Source organism: Aulonocara stuartgranti, assembly GCF_965226115.1.
Source record: "Aulonocara stuartgranti genome assembly, chromosome: 4".
NCBI classification, from domain to species: domain Eukaryota; kingdom Metazoa; phylum Chordata; class Actinopteri; order Cichliformes; family Cichlidae; genus Aulonocara; species Aulonocara stuartgranti.
The window spans coordinates 35,026,341-35,048,342 of NC_138942.1; the positions used below are offsets into that span (position 1 = coordinate 35,026,341).

The 22,002-nt window shown below is 42.5% G+C and overlaps 2 protein-coding genes across 6 annotated transcripts; both read left to right on the forward strand.

The window, feature by feature from the left end:
- The first annotated feature begins 1,592 nt into the window (after positions 1-1,592).
- Positions 1,593-6,273, forward strand: LOC309705171 (deoxyribonuclease-1). Of its 3 annotated transcripts, none has more exons than XM_082530798.1 (10): positions 1,593-1,697; positions 2,342-2,481; positions 3,162-3,300; positions 3,697-3,785; positions 3,861-3,962; positions 4,771-4,886; positions 5,071-5,183; positions 5,269-5,423; positions 5,499-5,592; positions 6,074-6,273. In XM_082530798.1, the coding sequence occupies exons 3-10, from the start codon at positions 3,163-3,165 to the stop codon at positions 6,122-6,124; spliced, it is 858 nt and encodes a 285-aa protein (XP_082386924.1). In that variant the 5' UTR covers positions 1,593-1,697; positions 2,342-2,481; position 3,162; the 3' UTR covers positions 6,125-6,273. The 3 variants fall into 3 exon arrangements, with proteins under 3 accessions (XP_082386924.1, XP_082386926.1, XP_082386925.1); XM_082530800.1 differs by having other exon boundaries at positions 1,595-1,697; positions 3,882-3,962; XM_082530799.1 differs by lacking the exon at positions 1,593-1,697 and adding an exon at positions 1,937-2,071.
- Positions 6,274-16,143: 9,870 nt separating this feature from the next.
- LOC309704709 (deoxyribonuclease-1) lies at positions 16,144-20,822 on the forward strand. Of its 3 annotated transcripts, none has more exons than XM_082530106.1 (10): positions 16,144-16,248; positions 16,893-17,032; positions 17,713-17,851; positions 18,248-18,336; positions 18,412-18,513; positions 19,322-19,437; positions 19,622-19,734; positions 19,820-19,974; positions 20,050-20,143; positions 20,623-20,822. In XM_082530106.1, exons 3-10 carry the CDS (start codon positions 17,714-17,716, stop codon positions 20,671-20,673), a joined length of 858 nt encoding a protein of 285 aa, XP_082386232.1. In that variant the 5' UTR covers positions 16,144-16,248; positions 16,893-17,032; position 17,713; the 3' UTR covers positions 20,674-20,822. The 3 variants fall into 3 exon arrangements, with proteins under 3 accessions (XP_082386232.1, XP_082386234.1, XP_082386233.1); XM_082530108.1 differs by having other exon boundaries at positions 16,145-16,248; positions 18,433-18,513; XM_082530107.1 differs by lacking the exon at positions 16,144-16,248 and adding an exon at positions 16,488-16,622.
- Positions 20,823-22,002: the final 1,180 nt, after the last annotated feature.

Consider the following 22,002-nt stretch of genomic DNA (forward strand, 5'->3'; position numbering starts at 1 on the left):
ACTGTAAAGATGTTATTACGATGTTATTACGATGTTATTACGATGTTATTACGATGTTATTACGATGTTATTACGATGTTATTACGATGTTATTACGATGTTATTACGGTCAATGTTAGCTCTACATGGGTGTTAGATTTCAAAATAAAATCCTTTTAAACGATCGTCTCGTTTCATTTATCACCAGCAGAACAGTCTCCAACAGTGTCCAACTTTATGGCTCATAATGGGCAAAGACGCGGCTACAACTTTGATGCTAATCTGAAGTGAATAAAACTATAATAGGACATGAAATGCATTTAGATCTGTACATATGCTGTAATGATCACATGATGTGGCGCCATCCTTTCTGAAATTAAACCGACAACAGATTTGTTGTCTGGGGCATTTAACACAAACTGATTTGAATAAAACGACATCATGAATGCAAAAAACGATGCAGCTGCATTCATATTCATATTTCCTCCTCGGTTCCAACTATTAATACAGAAATGCAAATGCATCATTCTTTTCTTGAAATTTAAACACAGGTTTATAAACGGTCTCAGCAGTTCTTAAGTACATTTAGTAAAACAGGTAAACACTTACTAAAACACAGTCATTGTGTCCTTACATGCTGTCGTTTTAGCAGACTCTCAAACCAGTTTCAGTCCAGTAGTGTCCGTATCACTGCCGCCCAAAACCAGTATCACGAGCTCAGTGTGTCACATGGCCTTGCTTGACCAGATGGTGCTATTCAAAATGTTGCCAGAAGGGATAATGAGCATCACTCTCATGCCAACAGTTATGGCAAAGATTTTATTCTGCACGTTTGATCTGAGACACGACTGGTTATCCATCAAAGTTCAACACTTTAAAGTCCACAACTTTCCACACTCTGATAAGCACATCCCAGTGGTGACCGCCCCGCCGGTTCCCAGACTGCAGCCTTGGCGTTCGCTCTGGGGCTTATTTTTAGCTACACACATGGCACTTTTCCATTTTATCATTCTTTATTAAACATCTTACAAAGAAGTATTTAACTTTAATTAGTTTTACCAGAGTGTGCATGTTTATGGATGTTAGAGAAAAATACAAGGTGCAGATACTGCACATCTGCAGTCCCCATCAGGTCACATGTGCATATAACCAAAAGTCAAATACAGAAAATGATCCTGCTACTTTGGCCCTAGTGCAACTCTCTGTTGGTATTTGGTTTAAACTGCAAGAGTGGCTACAAATCTGTGGTTAAGCTGCACTTCCTGCTGTTTCTCCCTCTGTACTCGTTGCTCTTTAGGTCAGTATGTGGTAGTTTTCCATGTCCCAGTGGAGATTTCCTCTCGTGCAAGCTTTCCTCACGCGCACACTGAGCCCTCATCCTTTCTACACAAAATTCGTTTGTCTACTTCATAAACAAGACTAATAGTCAGCAAACATCTTGGCTTCACTTGGATTCTCAAGTTTAAAATACATGGAAAGTTTGGGAAACTATGGTTTACCCTGACGGGAGCATGAATGTGGACAGCAGCGGTGGCACCGAAATTTATTCAGTATTTGCTGAGGCATCAGATTCTCGACAGCTGGCAGTAAAGAAAGAGTCAGGAGGCTGGGTGTAGTGGACACCGGTATATGTCTAAGCACCGACCTGGCAGATCTGATTACAATGTTAAAAACATAGAGCTTAACCCTCATCAGTAACATGACAACTGTAACATGCTGTAAGTATGAGCACTTTTATGAAACTTCACTAAAGTGTATTATTGTGTTGTCAAGCTTGAATGCATTGTAAGTGAATGGGTTCTGTTTGTTCAGCTACAACTGGGAAGAAAAACTTTCTGACCAATAAGGTGGAGACGGTGGCATACTTGTGTTGTATCAGCCTATCGGAAGGTTTTTGAAGGTCTGATTTCAAGATATAACACTGGGACAGATGATAGTTTAACAAGGCTGTAGCAATATTACTGTTGTTATTGCTAATGACTGTTACGTGTCTCTGCTGGAGCAGACCTAGAGTAGATATTATGTTTTGTCTGTCCCTGCTCTCATGAACAAGGCATCTTTCAAACTGCTTGAAGGAATTTCTTCAGTTTCCGTAAGGATTTTGCCAAAGTTTAAGGTCATCCCAACACTGCGACACTCATTCTGAGTTCATTTGTGAAGTGTGACAGAACTTCACACAAATGCCAAACAGGACAACAGCAAGTTAAAACAATGCTGAAGTGTTTTTATTGTATGACGAGCAGAAAAGAATTTGAGGTTGCAACGTTATCCTTGTTGCACTGCAATCTTGGGATGTGAGAACCTGAAAGCCTGAAATCTGTACCCCATCCACAACACACCTTTTCTCTGTACTCCTCCCCAGCACCCTGCAGTCACATGCGCCTGCAGGTAGATAAAAACCTCAAAAGAGACACTGGTCGCCATTCTGCTCAGAAGCTTTTCAGGAGCTTTCAGAAGATTCACGAGTTCAGGCGTCTCCACCGTGCAGACATACAGGAGCAGGTATGGACCTCTCACTCGCTACAAAAACATCTGAGCTGTATTCGGTGCAATACTGTGAGCCAGTTTCTTGTTTAGAGTGGATGTTTCAGGCTACAGCAGCATTACAGTAACTTTTGTGCATTTTTCCTGCAGTAATTGTGCGTTTACAAACACATTTCAGCAGCACATGCAAACCATCACAGTATAAATGCAGCTCTCTGTTTCCATATTTGGCAACCTTTGGTCTTCCACAACAGCTCCAGGACGGTGTAACCAGGGCAACAGAGTAATATATTGTCCTAAAAGGATAATATTTTACCAAGCCTTGCAACATGCTGCAAATAGTGACGCGCTAAATAGCATGTTAGATAAACTGCCAAAAATACATCCAGAGGAGCAGGTGTTTGGTCTCTCACTCTCATGTCATGAGCTCTCAGCAGATGGTGGAACATGAGCCGCTTTGTTTTGGACTAAACTCCATGTTAAACTGGACTTTATGACAGAGAAATATGGAGTGAAAGGAAAGGCCTTACTTCAGCCTGCAAATCGGTTTTTAATGCACAGGACCTGAAAATTATTAACCTGATAACCTGGGAAGTCATTAGCTTACATACGTGTAAAATAAATATGAAATCATTTGTAAGCGTCAGTGTTTCATGTGATTTCTAAGTCATTTTTAACATGTGACCTGTTTGGTGTAGGATGCATTTGGTGGGCACTTTGGGGCTTTTTCTGACCTTGCTGCATCTCTCTAACTCGCTGCTGCTGGGAGCCTTTAACATCAAATCCTTCGGAGACACCAAAGCCTCCAACACCACTCTGATGAACATCATTACCAAGGTCTGGGACTTTTCCCTCTTTGGTAGATATGACAGTTTGTACAAAATGTTTACATCCACCCATTTGTAATGCAATTTGGGTCAGAGTGCTTTCAAAACCAATCCAGAAGTGTTATCTTGTGTGTGCGTTTTGAAATAGTTTGAACTGAATTTTGAGAAATGCTTTGGATGATTTGGCCTGTTGCAGAAGTAAACCTGAATATTCCCAGAATATTCCCACCTCTATGCTTAAGGAATGATCAATGAAATAACTGGATGTGCAACAGCTGTAGCGTTGCCTTTACAATCTAAAGCTTAACACATGAATTTTTTCGTGCAAGGTAAAATATAAACAAACGTGATGTTGCAAGATGGACAATCAGCTGATTCATTTTCATTTTTTATTTGTGTTTTGCAGATTGTCCAACGCTATGACGTCATTCTGATCCAAGAGGTCAGAGACAGTGATCTCTCAGCAACCCAAAAACTCATGGAGTACGTCAACAAGTGAGTCCACACACCGAACATGGAACATTCAGAGTAACACTGAGCATGAAATGCAAACGTATGGAAACATAAAAGTGTGTGTTTGTTTCCCCCCAGAGATTCTCCTCAGTACAAATACATCGTCAGCGAGCCTCTCGGTGCGAGCACCTATAAAGAGCGATATCTCTTCCTTTACAGGTGCACCACGATGAAAAAAATAAGTCTCCACTCTACACACAGTGAAATGATATTTATTCAGTTCAATTTTATTTACACAGCGCCAAATCACAACAAGAGTCGCCTCAAGGCACTTTATACTGTCAGGTAGACCCTACAATAACACATACAGAGAAAAACCCAACAATCAAATGACCCCTATGAGCAGCACTTTGGCAACAGTGGGAAGGAAAAACTCCCTTTTGACAGGAAGAAACCTCCGGCAGAGTCAGGCTCAGGGAGGGGCGGCTGTTTGCAACAAAACATGGTTCGTTGCAGTGATGCCGTGTAAAAAGCATTTTTAGTTCTTGCTCTAAATATGTATTTTGTAGAAAGGGAAAAAGTCTTTTTCATGGCAGAATGTGAATAGTTTGATTGTTTTCTTTGTTTCTTAAAGCCAAACAATTTAACAAAAATAAAAATGACTTGTTCACGTTGCCCGGGGTTAAAGTCAGGATTGGTGTTGGATCATCATCATCACTTAGACCTCAGAGGGTTAAAGAACCTCCCATAAGTTTCTCAAATAACCATTCAAAACAACTTGATTAAAAATTTATATTTCCAGCATGTTTGTAGTGTTTGAGGCATGTTTGAAGTAATTTAACGGCAAATCCTCCGTCTTTGTTCTGGCATAAACATACATCTTATACACACTCAGAATTCAGAAGAAGTGATTTAAAAAAAGGGGAAAAGCAGAACTACAATAAATTTGTCCCGAGAAGCAACTGGACATGTTTAGAAATGAAGTACACACTGGCAGCAAATGAAAAGGTGGTGATTTTCTCCACAGGGAGGCGCTGGTATCGGTGGCAAAAAGCTACACCTATGACGACGGCCCGGAGGAAACTGGACAAGACGCCTTTAGCAGGGAGCCGTTTGTCGTAATGTTCTCCTCCAAACACACTGGTAGGTGCTGTGGCTCGAGCTATACAGCTGTTTCTGCATCACACTGATAATGATGTGGATCCTCATTCAAACATTTGTGCGTGGTAGTTCCTGGGACATGTTAGTCACTAGTCCTTTATCATTCTCATGCGGTGTAAGCGCCTCCGTCACTGTCAACACTCCTTCGTTCCCTTCTCTTCTGTAGCTGTGAGAGACTTTACTCTGATCCCTCAGCACACCTCCCCAGAATCAGCTGTTCGGGAGCTAAATGCTCTCTATGACGTGGTGGCAGATGTCCGCGCTCGCTGGAACAATGATGTATTTACAGCCTACAAGTAAAAATCATTTATTTGGTGGAAAAACACACATTCGGTAAATGCGACTCACACTACTCTCCCTGCAGGACATCGTGCTGCTGGGTGACTTCAACGCAGGCTGTAGTTATGTGTCCGGGTCTGACTGGCAGCAGATCCGCATCTTCACTGACAAGACTTTCCATTGGCTGATCACTGATGCGGCCGACACTACCGTGTCGCAAACTGTCTGCCCTTACGACAGGTAGACAGATTGTGGCAGGTCGTTCTGATGTGTGCACGCAAACTCTAAACTCTAATCATCTTTCTGTGTTTGCAGGATTGTGGTCACTGCGGACATGATGAGAGGAGTGGTGAAAGATAGTGCGAAGGTGTATAACTACATGACGGACCTGAATCTCAAACAAGATCTGGTAACAGATGAATTTCAATCCTTATCTCTGTAAGAATTCATTTGAACTAAAAAGCACAACCTGCCTCATTCCCCGCTGACACTAATGGAAACGTCAATATAAAAAGTTAACATAATGTTGTATTCACTGCAACTGAGACCATAGACTCGTCAGCAAAATGTTTACTGAGCTCCAATCAGAAGAGAGGCATTCTACACAAAGGGCAAAGCAGTCGCCCCATCAGAAATCATGCAGTTTTAAAGCACTTTTGCTTTTTTAATATCAGCTTTGAGCTACAGAAAATCGAGCAACTTTGTAAAGCAGTGGCTGTAGTAACGACCACAGAGATGCAAACAAAATCATAATGCAGTGTATACTGTAGTGATGGCATTACCATGCAGGCACGTTGAGTTTTTCAGCACTGGAAAGAAACCTGTGGAAACTGAAGCCGTCTGCAGCACAAACTGTGAGCCACTAAAAGAACGGTTTCTCTGTCTCTCAGGCGTTGGCTGTCAGCGACCACTTCCCCGTGGAGGTGAAGCTGAGCGGTTAGGCTCACGTTGCTTGAACCGTGACTTCCACAAGCTTTCCACACATCGTGCTCAATCTGCAGCCAGCACAATGATCATTCAGTTGGGGACTACTGTCAGCCACAGCTTCATGAAATGCAAATGCACAATAAAGCCACTAAAAGAATTTCACTGAAAACTTGTGTGTTGTAAAGGATTCGGCTTCTTGTTGCAGTGGAGCACATTTGTCTGGAACATTTACTGAGACCCTTTGTTGATTTGGAAACCTTTAATAACGCGTTTGTATTTTATTTCACTTCCTTTGTCTGCTTAAATGTCTTCAGAGTTTAAAGTTTTTTAATTAATTTCCCAAAACAGCTCAAACACACAGCAAAACACTAACCTGCAAAACTGAGCCAAAAATGTTGAAAAAAAGCGGTAGAGTAATACAATCAGTCATCTCAGTTACTCCTGTAAAGCTGAAATGTGTTCACCACATATGTTAACCTGTGATTTTTAAACACTGAAATGGAAAATCAGGTTGTCTGCATACAAAAAGCTAAAGACGCCTGGGAAATAGAGACACTAGAGTTTCTAATAGCGTCCAAGAGAAGTGTGCTTGGAGAGACGATAGCTGACTGCAGCCTCAAGATGGCAGTGATGTAGAAGCACATCACTTATGCTTTGGTATAACTGACTAGACAAGCACTGCTTGTCCTGGCTGAACAGTTGAGTTGGGGTTGCTGTAGTTCAGTTCTACTAATTGGAAGGTTTGCAGTTCAATACCAAGCTGCTGCAAAATACTTAGCCTCCCCCCCGAGGATGTAATATTAAAGTGAATACACGTGCTGATTTCATCTCTTTACATGAAAGAACATTTACTTTTCCAGGAGTCACATTAGTGACTTGTAGCTTTAGGCTTAGTAGACGACTCACACATTGACAAATCCAAACACATTTGAGGGTAATACTCTTAAATGTGTAAATGTAGTGCTCAAAGAAAACAGGGAGCACCACAGCAGAGGTCATTCATGTCTGTCACACACAGGACGTGACAGTGAAAAGTGTGGAGACACTGCACACCTGAAGTTTAGCCGATTGTGTTGCGCTGACACTCAGGTCCTTTTGAAGTGTCGTATATTGATTCAATTGTCCAAAACACAAACATACAAAGAATGAAAAATGCTCCTTGTTATAAGAATGCAAGATTCATTTTGATTTGGTTGTCCGCTGAATTTTTAACTCCTGGCTGACCCTTAAAAATGCATCCCTTTAGAGCCCTGGGGACCAAAAATGGTCCCGCCCCAAAAGTGCAATAAAAAGATTATATATTCATATTTTTTTCCACTTTAAATTGGTCAGTCTTTTAAAACTACTTCTCCCTGAAATATTCATATAAAGTTTTAATTCGATTTTCGTTGTTTTAACCCTTTAAATCCCAGTTTTATTACATGAACGTCCTGTTTTTTTAGCCCCAAAAAACTAAATATTTTCCAAAAAAAACATTTGAAGTAATATTTGTTTGTTATTATAATTAGGCCTTTAGATGGACCAAAGATTGGCACCAACATTCATTTTGATCGCCTTTTATTTTTTTTGCAGGAGCGCATTTCATAAAATGCACACACTATCGGTCCTAATCGACCACGCCCAAAAAAGAGCTATAAAAAATTTATATATTAATATTTTATTCCACTTTAAATTAGCCAATCTTTTAGACCTACTTCTCCTTGAAATATTCATGTCAAGTTTTAATTACATTTCGCGGATTTTAACCCTTTATATCCCGGTTTCGTCACATGAGCGCACTGCTTTTTTTGCCCCAAAAAACATAAAACTTGAATATTTTCCAAAAAAAACATTTGAGGTAATATTCAATTGTTATTATAATTAGGCCTTTAGATGGACTAAAGATTGGCACCAACATTCATTTCGATCGCCTTTTATTATTTTTTTCAGGACCAGAAAATGGTCTCCAGGTGGCAAATGCTCCTCCTCTAGGCCGAAATAAGTGCATCTTCCCGGGGTAAGTCGCGACGATCACCGGGGCACGATCACCGGGGACTCCTTTTTCCAGCACATACGTCCGGTACCACGTGACAACAAATACGTCATTTCCTGTTGACTAAAAAAAAAAAGCACCCTCTCACGGTCCTAGGGACCGAAAATGGTCCCGCCCGATCAGCGGGCGAAGCCGCTGCTGCACGCCGGAAATGAGGCTTCATTTCCCGCAGGTCTGTCCAAGCAGCCCGCTGTTTTCCAGCAGGGATCAAATGTGGAGCAAGGGCGCCACCCGGTGGACAGATAAAAAAATTACAACTCTAAGGCTCATAGACCAAAACGAAACGGAAACATAAGTAATCACCAAGACATTAACAGTAATAATTCTGCAGTGAAAAATAGCGTTTACAATGGAAGTCAATGGGTCAAAAATGGTCCCTAGGGCTCTAAGAGGATGTGTATTGTTAGCTTAGCCACTGAAGCTAATTTAAGGAAGTCAGACTTGAATTTTGAAATGAAATTATGCCAAACTTTTTTTTAGAGAATTTGGCTATATTCCATTCAACACAGTGCAAATGGCTTGTAACTGAAAAACTAAAATGTACAAAAATGGTCCCAGGGCCTCTTAACATTCTCCACTGTCATTTGAATGTAGAGACGTCTGAGTTACAGAGATAATGAATGAGAACCACACGCTTTAATCCATTTAATGTATGAATCCAGACATTTATTTGGATATTTCACAGTAAAAACCAAACATTTGTTAGAGATGACAAAGGCTTTGCCACATTTAGATGCACTAAAGGTCAGATTTGCTATTAGTCCTTCATATGTGAGACTCTTTTGCAACAATTAGCAGTTTGCTCGTGTAAGCATACTGCAGGTAATGCTGAGTGATGGAGAAGGCTCGGCAGGTTGCCCGAGTGTACGGCTCTTCAAACCAAAACAAAAAGTCACACCCTAACCTCGAGTGTTTTTATTAACACCTTGAGGGGTAAATGCTGGGTTTTATCCCCCAAACATGTAGACTGCTCACTGCCTGATCTCAGATCACATCTGTAGCTGGTGCTACAAAGTGTGCAAACATGTTTCCCCTCTCTAAGCCTTTCTTCTCTTAAGCATCTCCAGATACATCCCCAGGGACTTCTGAATAGAGTCCTTGGTGATGAACTTGACAAAGTTATTGACATCAGCCTCTCTGTTAGCCGCCAGCTTGTCTATGGTTGGCTTCCTCATCATGGACTTTGTGAGCTGTCTGGCGTGATCTGCAAATGAAACAAATGCACATGTAAGGAAGCTGTGCATTCATATACAATTTCTTCTATGAATACTGACATGGGCTTCAATTCATTGCAAAATATATTCAATTGCAGCACTATTGTGGAGCACCTTTTATTTCTTATGTGGGAAAGTGACATTTCTAACAGGTGCTGAAAGCTTATGCTCTTTCTCTGCCTCCTGCACATCCTGCCAAGTACCAGGATGTACTAAATACTGCTGTACAGATGGAAATACACCCATATCGACACTTCTGAGGTACGAGGTTACATCTCCCTACATGCGGGTTCGTGCCACCTCACCTTAAAACAAACATACACTGATAGCAGCTCATTTTTTTCCTACCTGCCTTGGAAATGTTACCTGCAATTTTATTACCCAAATGGTAAATGGACTGGTTCTTATGTAGCGCTTTTCTACTCATCTGAGCGCTCAAAGCACTGATGAGGCCAATCACCGTGATGTCATCTGCAAACTTAATGATGGTGTTGGAACCATCAGCAGGTCTGCAGTCGTGGGTGAAGAGGGAGTAGAGGAAAGGGCTCATCACACAGCCTTGTGGTACACCGGTGTTCATTGTGATGGTAGATGAGCAGCGGTTATCCAGCCGGACATGTTGGGGGCGGTTGGTCAGGAAGTCCAGTAACCATTTGCAGATGAGGGAGCTGATGCCCAGGTCTGTCAGTTTCCTGATGAGTTGTGAGGGGTGGATTGTATTGAATGCTGAACTGAAGTCTATAAACAGCATTCTGGCGTAGGTGTTGTTGTTGTCCAGGTGTGAGAGGACAGAGTGCAGTGCGATGGAGACTGCATCCTCTGTGCTCCTGTTCTGGCGGTATGCGAATTGGTGGGGGTCCAGGGTGGGGGGGAGACAGGATTTGAAGTGTGCTAGGACCAGCTGCTCTAAGCACTTAGTGATGATGGGGGTGAGTGCTACTGGGCGGTAATCATTGAGGCAAGATGGGTTGGAGTTTTTGGGTGTCGGGACGATGGAGGTGGATTTGAAGCAGGCCGGTACCACAGCGTGGGCCAAGGACAGATTGAATATGTCTGTGAGCACTCCTGCAAGCTCCCCAGAACACGCTCTGAGAACACGCCCGGGGATGCCATCAGGACCTGCAGCCTTGTGGACACTGATCCTGCTCAGCACCACTCCTACATTGGTGGGGGAGAGAGTCAGAGGTTGGTGGTCTGCTTTGGTTGTGGTTGTGGGGTTCCCTCGCTCAAAACGAGCATAAAAGTTGTTGAGCTCATTGAGGAAGGAGACATCAGAGGATGCGGGGGAGGGTTTGGTGGTCCTGTAGTCTGTGATGGTCTGGAGTCCTTGCCACATGCGTCGGGGGTTGGAGTTGGAGAAGTGTTCTTCTACCTTCTTTTTGTAATGGTGTTTGGCTTTTTTGATGCCCTTCTTTAGATTAGCCCTGGCTGTACTGTAGGCGTGTGCATCTCCTGACCTAAAGGCGGTGTTGCGGGCCTTCAGGAAGAGACGAAGATCCCGGTTCATCCAAGGCTTCTGGTTGGGGTACATGGTGATCCGTTTCTGGGTGTAAAGTAAAGTGTGCATGTTAGTCCCCGTAGGGATATAGTTCCTCTGCATTTAACCCATTCACCCAGTGAAGCAGTGGGCAGCCACCAATGCAGCGCCCGGGGAGCAGTGTGTAGGGACGGTACCTTGCTCAGGGGTACCTCAGGGTAGCCGTTCAGTGGAGTCGAACCACCGACCTTCCGATCATGGTGCCACCACTCTACCTACTGAGCTATCCCTGCCCACTGTCAGGTGGTGACACTGTCTGTGGTTTTGGAGATGTAATCCAGTACAGATGAGGCGTACTGGTCCAGGTCTGTGTGGGTGAACATATTCCAGTCTGTTGGTGTGGTTGAAGTTCACCTTTATGTGCTGAAGGTGAAAACACTGAGCAAAGGGAGGAGTGTATGATCTGTAGATACTATGGAAGCTGAAGATTGTACCTGACACCGTTTGCTGCTGCCACCTTCTGGCCTTCAGGTGCTCTGGACGTGCTGTTTTTTGTCCTACAGCTTTAAGAGGCTCTGTCTCGGCTCTTAGTTGTTGGCACACCTGTTCACCATAAGTCATCACAGCACAGCTCATGGGCTGGGCTCCTCCAAAGGTAACCACCAAGCTGATGTTGGTTGGAGTTGTTTTATATGTTTAGATTAGTTTGTTGTCTCCTGCATGCTGTCATCTGCTGCTCTCCCTCAGGTATGTTCCCAGCTCAGGTGTGTTTGTGAGGGAGTGTTAGGGACCCGCAGAGACACTGGAGACAATAACTTGTACGAGCACAACTAAACTCATGGCTGCTGATCATTTAAGGTTTACCTTCAAAGTAGGAACTGCTGTCCTCCCTTAAACTGTGTGTACAGTGACTGGAGAACAATCCTCAGTGCTGGCCTACACCTGGGACACTGCAAACCAGGGTGCTTTGCTAGAAAGCAAGTTCAGCACATGCAGGATGTGTTTCTGATATCGCGGTTTCGCAATCTAGCTTTGAGCACATTCATGGTTCCTTTCATCCTCGGCACCAGTTGCTGCTTGTTGGGAACATGACCTCCAATTATCTGTCCACTAACTCTTGGGAAGAGCCCATCAGGATGCTTGGTGAAAAACCTCATTTTAAAAACAGCCCTGCACACTGTTCCTTCACCGTGACCAAAGAGTTCCATGATTCCAGATGCTGACAAGTAATGTCGCTCGATTGTAACAGATCAAGTAGTGTAATTGTGTTTGTGCAGTTCTTTATTTATATATTTGTATTGTCCGGGCATACGAGCACAGCTAAACCTACAGCCGCTGATCATTTAACCTTTAGCTTGGCTTCCCAGTTAAAGTGTTTACAGAGAGGGAATGATTGAATCAGGGTGTCATTTCTCATCTGCACGTGTATGTTGTCCATGCTACCTCAGAGATATTTCAAAGGAAAGGTTAGACCTGTCTCCTTGAGGGATTATTTAAAGCTTCAAGTCCTCTGATCCTCCGTCTTGCCATCAGCTCAGTTTAATCTAGACCAGGCTAAAAGTTTATTATCTTAGGACGGTCTAAGTCATCTGGATGTAAAGTGACTTTAATGTGCATTTCGGCTCCGGAGCCTAATAAAGCTCTTTCCTGGCAGGTGTTGGTGGGTCGAGCAGTCTGACGGCGGAACGTAGTCGGCCATCTTGGAAAGAAGAAAATGTTTTCTTCACACACGGTGAGAAAAACATCGTTTTTATAAATCATGAGTCCGAACATTTTACAGACTTTTATACGTGAAATTGTTCGTAGTTTATAAACACATCTGGAAGTGCCGTGCAAACCAAGGCCGAGCTGCTTTTAGGAAACGTGAAAAGTCTATCAGTACAACTTTCATGAATGATCATCATTTATTGTCATTATATCATTATGATTATTGTTAACTACCACCCTTTAGTAATTATTTACAGTTTTCCAGAACATGAGAAACTAAATGCATGTTAAGAAAAGAAAATAGTAAATGGAAAGACGAAGGCTTCAACCTCTTAGACCTTTCCTTATTTCCAACACAGCTGATTTAAATGGTTAAATGACTTCCAGTTCTCCTGGTAACGAACTAATCAATTGATTCAGGTGTGCTGACCCAGGGTGAGATCTAAAACCTGCAGGACACCGGCCCTCGAGGCCTGGAGTTCGACACCCCTGGTCTTACACCAAGGACTAAATGGTTCATTTTTGGCTCTCTGCACTGTAACAGGGACGGGGTGATTTGCAGAGCACTTTGTAAATGAGGACTGTGTGCAAGAGGTGCAAGTGCACGGGTGAAGTCGCACTGTCCCCTCTGCATTTGATTTTCCCTCGTTGGGTCGGGCGTAAAGACTGAGCAGGGCAATCAGCTGGTAGAACAGATGTCCACAAGATGCAATCAGCGATGCACTTGTTTAAATGTATTTTATGCAATAATACAGTCTTTCTTTTCCAAAACGCATCCAAACAATTTACAACACAACAGGTTACTATTATGGGCATCATCCAACAAACAGGTTTCTTATCGAAGCAGAGAGGCCGGCACGACAAAACAAGATTTAACTCAAACACTTATTAAGCTTCTGACTCCCTGCCTGTGTCTTTGTTGCTGTAGGAACAAGACGCCAAAGAGAGCCCAACACCTCAGTGCTCTCAGTTGGCTGAAGATGCTCACTCAAGTGCAAACTTACTTGAGCACTACAGGTGTGATCAGTGTAACAAGAAGTTTCATGCCCCGTGTCACCTCAGAAGACACCAGCGCATCCACAGTGGGGAAAAGCCCTTCAGTTGTGACCAGTGTGGAAAGACTTTTACTCGGAAAGGCAACTTAAAAACACATCACCTCAGCCACAGCGGCGTCAAACCACACATGTGCCACCAGTGTGGAAAGACATTTAGTTTGATGGGCAACTTGAGAACTCATCAGCGCCTACACAGAGGAGTCAAACCATACGCATGTAGCCAGTGTGAGAAGGCTTTTACTCAGATGAGATACTTAAAAATCCATGAGATGGTCCACAGCGGAGAAAAACCCCACACATGTGAGGAGTGCGGAAAGACATTTAGTTTGATGGGCAACTTGAGAACTCATCAGCGCCTGCACAGAGGAGTCAAACCATACGCATGTAGCCAGTGTGAGAAGGCTTTTACTCGGATGAGCCACTTAAAAATCCATGAGATGGTCCACAGCGGAGAAAAACCCCACACATGTGAGGAGTGCGGAAAGGCTTTTAATCATCAGAGCAACTTAAAGAGACACAAACTGGTCCACAGTGGAGTTAAAGCACACAAGTGTGACCAGTGTGGGAGGGCTTTTGCTTTGAAGTCGAGCTTGGCGACACACAAGCTGGCGCCGCATGTGACCTTTCTGGGAAAATCTCCAGCCAGCGACCCCAGAAACACACCAACAGACGCTGATACGTGATCGGTGCAGCAGTTCAGTTTACACAAACTCGAGCTTAAGTCAACCCTACACTTACTGACCATGGACAATAACCAGTGCGACCAGTGTGACAAAGCCTAGAACCAGTTTAGAGGTAATTCAGTCAGTTTTTTTTAAACAAGCTAATGTGTATATAAAATATTTGTTACTGGTAATACAGCAAAACTTTATTGTAGTTTTTAAAGTTCAAGTTAAACCATGTGAAATAAGTTGGATAATACACGGTGTTACATATGGGACACAAACGCAGCGTTTTGGGACAACATGGTTTCTGTTTGGTTTACACAAACTGTAAAGATGTTATTACGATGTTATTACGATGTTATTACGATGTTATTACGATGTTATTACGATGTTATTACGGTCAATGTTAGCTCTACATGGGTGTTAGATTTCAAAATAAAATCCTTTTAAACGATCGTCTCGTTTCATTTATCACCAGCAGAACAGTCTCCAACAGTGTCCAACTTTATGGCTCATAATGGGCAAAGACGCGGCTACAACTTTGATGCTAATCTGAAGTGAATAAAACTATAATAGGACATGAAATGCATTTAGATCTGTACATATGCTGTAATGATCACATGATGTGGCGCCATCCTTTCTGAAATTAAACCGACAACAGATTTGTTGTCTGGGGCATTTAACACAAACTGATTTGAATAAAACGACATCATGAATGCAAAAAACGATGCAGCTGCATTCATATTCATATTTCCTCCTCGGTTCCAACTATTAATACAGAAATGCAAATGCATCATTCTTTTCTTGAAATTTAAACACAGGTTTATAAACGGTCTCAGCAGTTCTTAAGTACATTTAGTAAAACAGGTAAACACTTACTAAAACACAGTCATTGTGTCCTTACATGCTGTCGTTTTAGCAGACTCTCAAACCAGTTTCAGTCCAGTAGTGTCCGTATCACTGCCGCCCAAAACCAGTATCACGAGCTCAGTGTGTCACATGGCCTTGCTTGACCAGATGGTGCTATTCAAAATGTTGCCAGAAGGGATAATGAGCATCACTCTCATGCCAACAGTTATGGCAAAGATTTTATTCTGCACGTTTGATCTGAGACACGACTGGTTATCCATCAAAGTTCAACACTTTAAAGTCCACAACTTTCCACACTCTGATAAGCACATCCCAGCGGTGACCGCCCCGCCGGTTCCCAGACTGCAGCCTTGGCGTTCGCTCTGGGGCTTATTTTTAGCTACACACATGGCACTTTTCCATTTTATCATTCTTTATTAAACATCTTACAAAGAAGTATTTAACTTTAATTAGTTTTACCAGAGTGTGCATGTTTATGGATGTTAGAGAAAAATACAAGGTGCAGATACTGCACATCTGCAGTCCCCATCAGGTCACATGTGCATATAACCAAAAGTCAAATACAGAAAATGATCCTGCTACTTTGGCCCTAGTGCAACTCTCTGTTGGTATTTGGTTTAAACTGCAAGAGTGGCTACAAATCTGTGGTTAAGCTGCACTTCCTGCTGTTTCTCCCTCTGTACTCGTTGCTCTTTAGGTCAGTATGTGGTAGTTTTCCATGTCCCAGTGGAGATTTCCTCTCGTGCAAGCTTTCCTCACGCGCACACTGAGCCCTCATCCTTTCTACACAAAATTCGTTTGTCTACTTCATAAACAAGACTAATAGTCAGCAAACATCTTGGCTTCACTTGGATTCTCAAGTTTAAAATACATGGAAAGTTTGGGAAACTATGGTTTACCCTGACGGGAGCATGAATGTGGACAGCAGCGGTGGCACCGAAATTTATTCAGTATTTGCTGAGGCATCAGATTCTCGACAGCTGGCAGTAAAGAAAGAGTCAGGAGGCTGGGTGTAGTGGACACCGGTATATGTCTAAGCACCGACCTGGCAGATCTGATTACAATGTTAAAAACATAGAGCTTAACCCTCATCAGTAACATGACAACTGTAACATGCTGTAAGTATGAGCACTTTTATGAAACTTCACTAAAGTGTATTATTGTGTTGTCAAGCTTGAATGCATTGTAAGTGAATGGGTTCTGTTTGTTCAGCTACAACTGGGAAGAAAAACTTTCTGACCAATAAGGTGGAGACGGTGGCATACTTGTGTTGTATCAGCCTATCGGAAGGTTTTTGAAGGTCTGATTTCAAGATATAACACTGGGACAGATGATAGTTTAACAAGGCTGTAGCAATATTACTGTTGTTATTGCTAATGACTGTTACGTGTCTCTGCTGGAGCAGACCTAGAGTAGATATTATGTTTTGTCTGTCCCTGCTCTCATGAACAAGGCATCTTTCAAACTGCTTGAAGGAATTTCTTCAGTTTCCGTAAGGATTTTGCCAAAGTTTAAGGTCATCCCAACACTGCGACACTCATTCTGAGTTCATTTGTGAAGTGTGACAGAACTTCACACAAATGCCAAACAGGACAACAGCAAGTTAAAACAATGCTGAAGTGTTTTTATTGTATGACGAGCAGAAAAGAATTTGAGGTTGCAACGTTATCCTTGTTGCACTGCAATCTTGGGATGTGAGAACCTGAAAGCCTGAAATCTGTACCCCATCCACAACACACCTTTTCTCTGTACTCCTCCCCAGCACCCTGCAGTCACATGCGCCTGCAGGTAGATAAAAACCTCAAAAGAGACACTGGTCGCCATTCTGCTCAGAAGCTTTTCAGGAGCTTTCAGAAGATTCACGAGTTCAGGCGTCTCCACCGTGCAGACATACAGGAGCAGGTATGGACCTCTCACTCGCTACAAAAACATCTGAGCTGTATTCGGTGCAATACTGTGAGCCAGTTTCTTGTTTAGAGTGGATGTTTCAGGCTACAGCAGCATTACAGTAACTTTTGTGCATTTTTCCTGCAGTAATTGTGCGTTTACAAACACATTTCAGCAGCACATGCAAACCATCACAGTATAAATGCAGCTCTCTGTTTCCATATTTGGCAACCTTTGGTCTTCCACAACAGCTCCAGGACGGTGTAACCAGGGCAACAGAGTAATATATTGTCCTAAAAGGATAATATTTTACCAAGCCTTGCAACATGCTGCAAATAGTGACGCGCTAAATAGCATGTTAGATAAACTGCCAAAAATACATCCAGAGGAGCAGGTGTTTGGTCTCTCACTCTCATGTCATGAGCTCTCAGCAGATGGTGGAACATGAGCCGCTTTGTTTTGGACTAAACTCCATGTTAAACTGGACTTTATGACAGAGAAATATGGAGTGAAAGGAAAGGCCTTACTTCAGCCTGCAAATCGGTTTTTAATGCACAGGAACTGGAAATTATTAACCTGATAACCTGGGAAGTCATTAGCTTACATACGTGTAAAATAAATATGAAATCATTTGTAAGCGTCAGTGTTTCATGTGATTTCTAAGTCATTTTTAACATGTGACCTGTTTGGTGTAGGATGCATTTGGTGGGCACTTTGGGGCTTTTTCTGACCTTGCTGCATCTCTCTAACTCGCTGCTGCTGGGAGCCTTTAACATCAAATCCTTCGGAGACACCAAAGCCTCCAACACCACTCTGATGAACATCATTACCAAGGTCTGGGACTTTTCCCTCTTTGGTAGATATGACAGTTTGTACAAAATGTTTACATCCACCCATTTGTAATGCAATTTGGGTCAGAGTGCTTTCAAAACCAATCCAGAAGTGTTATCTTGTGTGTGCGTTTTGAAATAGTTTGAACTGAATTTTGAGAAATGCTTTGGATGATTTGGCCTGTTGCAGAAGTAAACCTGAATATTCCCAGAATATTCCCACCTCTATGCTTAAGGAATGATCAATGAAATAACTGGATGTGCAACAGCTGTAGCGTTGCCTTTACAATCTAAAGCTTAACACATGAATTTTTTCGTGCAAGGTAAAATATAAACAAACGTGATGTTGCAAGATGGACAATCAGCTGATTCATTTTCATTTTTTATGTGTGTTTTGCAGATTGTCCAACGCTATGACGTCATTCTGATCCAAGAGGTCAGAGACAGTGATCTCTCAGCAACCCAAAAACTCATGGAGTACGTCAACAAGTGAGTCCACACACCGAACATGGAACATTCAGAGTAACACTGAGCATGAAATGCAAACGTATGGAAACATAAAAGTGTGTGTTTGTTTCCCCCCAGAGATTCTCCTCAGTACAAATACATCGTCAGCGAGCCTCTCGGTGCGAGCACCTATAAAGAGCGATATCTCTTCCTTTACAGGTGCACCACGATGAAAAAAATAAGTCTCCACTCTACACACAGTGAAATGATATTTATTCAGTTCAATTTTATTTACACAGCGCCAAATCACAACAAGAGTCGCCTCAAGGCACTTTATACTGTCAGGTAGACCCTACAATAACACATACAGAGAAAAACCCAACAATCAAATGACCCCTATGAGCAGCACTTTGGCAACAGTGGGAAGGAAAAACTCCCTTTTGACAGGAAGAAACCTCCGGCAGAGTCAGGCTCAGGGAGGGGCGGCTGTTTGCAACAAAACATGGTTCGTTGCAGTGATGCCGTGTAAAAAGCATTTTTAGTTCTTGCTCTAAATATGTATTTTGTAGAAAGGGAAAAAGTCTTTTTCATGGCAGAATGTGAATAGTTTGATTGTTTTCTTTGTTTCTTAAAGCCAAACAATTTAACAAAAATAAAAATGACTTGTTCACGTTGCCCGGGGTTAAAGTCAGGATTGGTGTTGGATCATCATCATCACTTAGACCTCAGAGGGTTAAAGAACCTCCCATAAGTTTCTCAAATAACCATTCAAAACAACTTGATTAAAAATTTATATTTCCAGCATGTTTGTAGTGTTTGAGGCATGTTTGAAGTAATTTAACGGCAAATCCTCCGTCTTTGTTCTGGCATAAACATACATCTTATACACACTCAGAATTCAGAAGAAGTGATTTAAAAAAAGGGGAAAAGCAGAACTACAATAAATTTGTCCCGAGAAGCAACTGGACATGTTTAGAAATGAAGTACACACTGGCAGCAAATGAAAAGGTGGTGATTTTCTCCACAGGGAGGCGCTGGTATCGGTGGCAAAAAGCTACACCTATGACGACGGCCCGGAGGAAACTGGACAAGACGCCTTTAGCAGGGAGCCGTTTGTCGTAATGTTCTCCTCCAAACACACTGGTAGGTGCTGTGGCTCGAGCTATACAGCTGTTTCTGCATCACACTGATAATGATGTGGATCCTCATTCAAACATTTGTGCGTGGTAGTTCCTGGGACATGTTAGTCACTAGTCCTTTATCATTCTCATGCGGTGTAAGCGCCTCCGTCACTGTCAACACTCCTTCGTTCCCTTCTCTTCTGTAGCTGTGAGAGACTTTACTCTGATCCCTCAGCACACCTCCCCAGAATCAGCTGTTCGGGAGCTAAATGCTCTCTATGACGTGGTGGCAGATGTCCGCGCTCGCTGGAACAATGATGTATTTACAGCCTACAAGTAAAAATCATTTATTTGGTGGAAAAACACACATTCGGTAAATGCGACTCACACTACTCTCCCTGCAGGACATCGTGCTGCTGGGTGACTTCAACGCAGGCTGTAGTTATGTGTCCGGGTCTGACTGGCAGCAGATCCGCATCTTCACTGACAAGACTTTCCATTGGCTGATCACTGATGCGGCCGACACTACCGTGTCGCAAACTGTCTGCCCTTACGACAGGTAGACAGATTGTGGCAGGTCGTTCTGATGTGTGCACGCAAACTCTAAACTCTAATCATCTTTCTGTGTTTGCAGGATTGTGGTCACTGCGGACATGATGAGAGGAGTGGTGAAAGATAGTGCGAAGGTGTATAACTACATGACGGACCTGAATCTCAAACAAGATCTGGTAACAGATGAATTTCAATCCTTATCTCTGTAAGAATTCATTTGAACTAAAAAGCACAACCTGCCTCATTCCCCGCTGACACTAATGGAAACGTCAATATAAAAAGTTAACATAATGCTGTATTCACTGCAACTGAGACCATAGACTCGTCAGCAAAATGTTTACTGAGCTCCAATCAGAAGAGAGGCATTCTACACAAAGGGCAAAGCAGTCGCCCCATCAGAAATCATGCAGTTTTAAAGCACTTTTGCTTTTTTAATATCAGCTTTGAGCTACAGAAAATCGAGCAACTTTGTAAAGCAGTGGCTGTAGTAACGACCACAGAGATGCAAACAAAATCATAATGCAGTGTATACTGTAGTGATGGCATTACCATGCAGGCACGTTGTTTTTCAGCACTGGAAAGAAACCTGTGGAAACTGAAGCCGTCTGCAGCACAAACTATGAGCCACTAAAAGAACGGTTTCTCTGTCTCTCAGGCGTTGGCTGTCAGCGACCACTTCCCCGTGGAGGTGAAGCTGAGCGGTTAGGCTCACGTTGCTTGAACCGTGACTTCCACAAGCTTTCCACACATCGTGCTCAATCTGCAGCCAGCACAATGATCATTCAGTTGGGGACTACTGTCAGCCACAGCTTCATGAAATGCAAATGCACAATAAAGCCACTAAAAGAATTTCACTGAAAACTTGTGTGTTGTAAAGAATTCGGCTTCTTGTTGCAGTGGAGCACATTTGTCTGGAACAAGTCTGAACATTTACTGAGACCCTTTGTTGATTTGGAAACCTTTAATAACGCGTTTGTATTTTATTTCACTTCTTTTGTCTGCTTAAATGTCTTCAGAGTTTTGAGTTACTAAAGTTTTTTAATTAATTTCCCAAAACAGCTCAGACACACAGCAAAACACTAACCTGCAAAACTGAGCCAAAAATGTTGAAAAAACATAAAAGAGCGGTAGAGTAATACATCTGTAGGGGAGACCGGGGATAGTTGTCACATCTTTGACATTTCTGTCTGTAAATTGGAGCTCTTTTAAGGTAGTGGATTCAAAATGTAATGCAAAGTATTTACATGTCTCTGCTATTAAATAGTGCAGCTACTTTCTCTGCAGCACAATTACCCATTGCATGGTATGGTCTCAAACACGAAGAGTGAAATGTTACAATTAACCCCATAGTCTGGGTTAGTTGTAACATATCCTGGGGTGAAATGTAACACAATGAAATAAGCGTACTGACAAAACATTAACATGTAATCTTTTTTTATTCAACACATGAATGCACTTAGAGCCATTTATGTAGCTGTGTGTGTGTGTGTGTGTGTGTGTGTGTGTGACAGAATGCAGAAATCTAGCTTTTGAACATATTCCAACCCCCCAAAAAAGACAAATTATGGAATTTTCTGCAACTGAATATTTCATTAATTTTGGTTGGTCTTCCTTGAGTTTGGCCTCATTGGCTCAGTGGGCATTATAACCTACAACTCTTGCACCAACTTTGAACATAACAATGAAGCTGAAAAAATGTAGCTGTGCACCAGCATCGCAATTCCATTACTTTTTATCATGGCTTACCTTGGTGTGGTTTGCAAAGTGCTTCAGAAAGATGAGTGTTGTGTTCCGTAATGTTTATATCATATTGCACCACTAGAGGGTGGTGTCGCAAAATAAGAGGTAAAGCGGAGCCGGAAAAGGTTTAGAGAATAGAAAGAGATAGAATACAGTTAGGTGGCTAGCTGATAGCCGATGTGTGTCACTGCTATCCCTTGGATGTTAGTCTGTGCTGAATTCATTAAAGAGCACTGTTCTTCATGAGGACTGGTTAGTACCGCCCACCATTACAATGAGGAAATCTGTTTCTTGC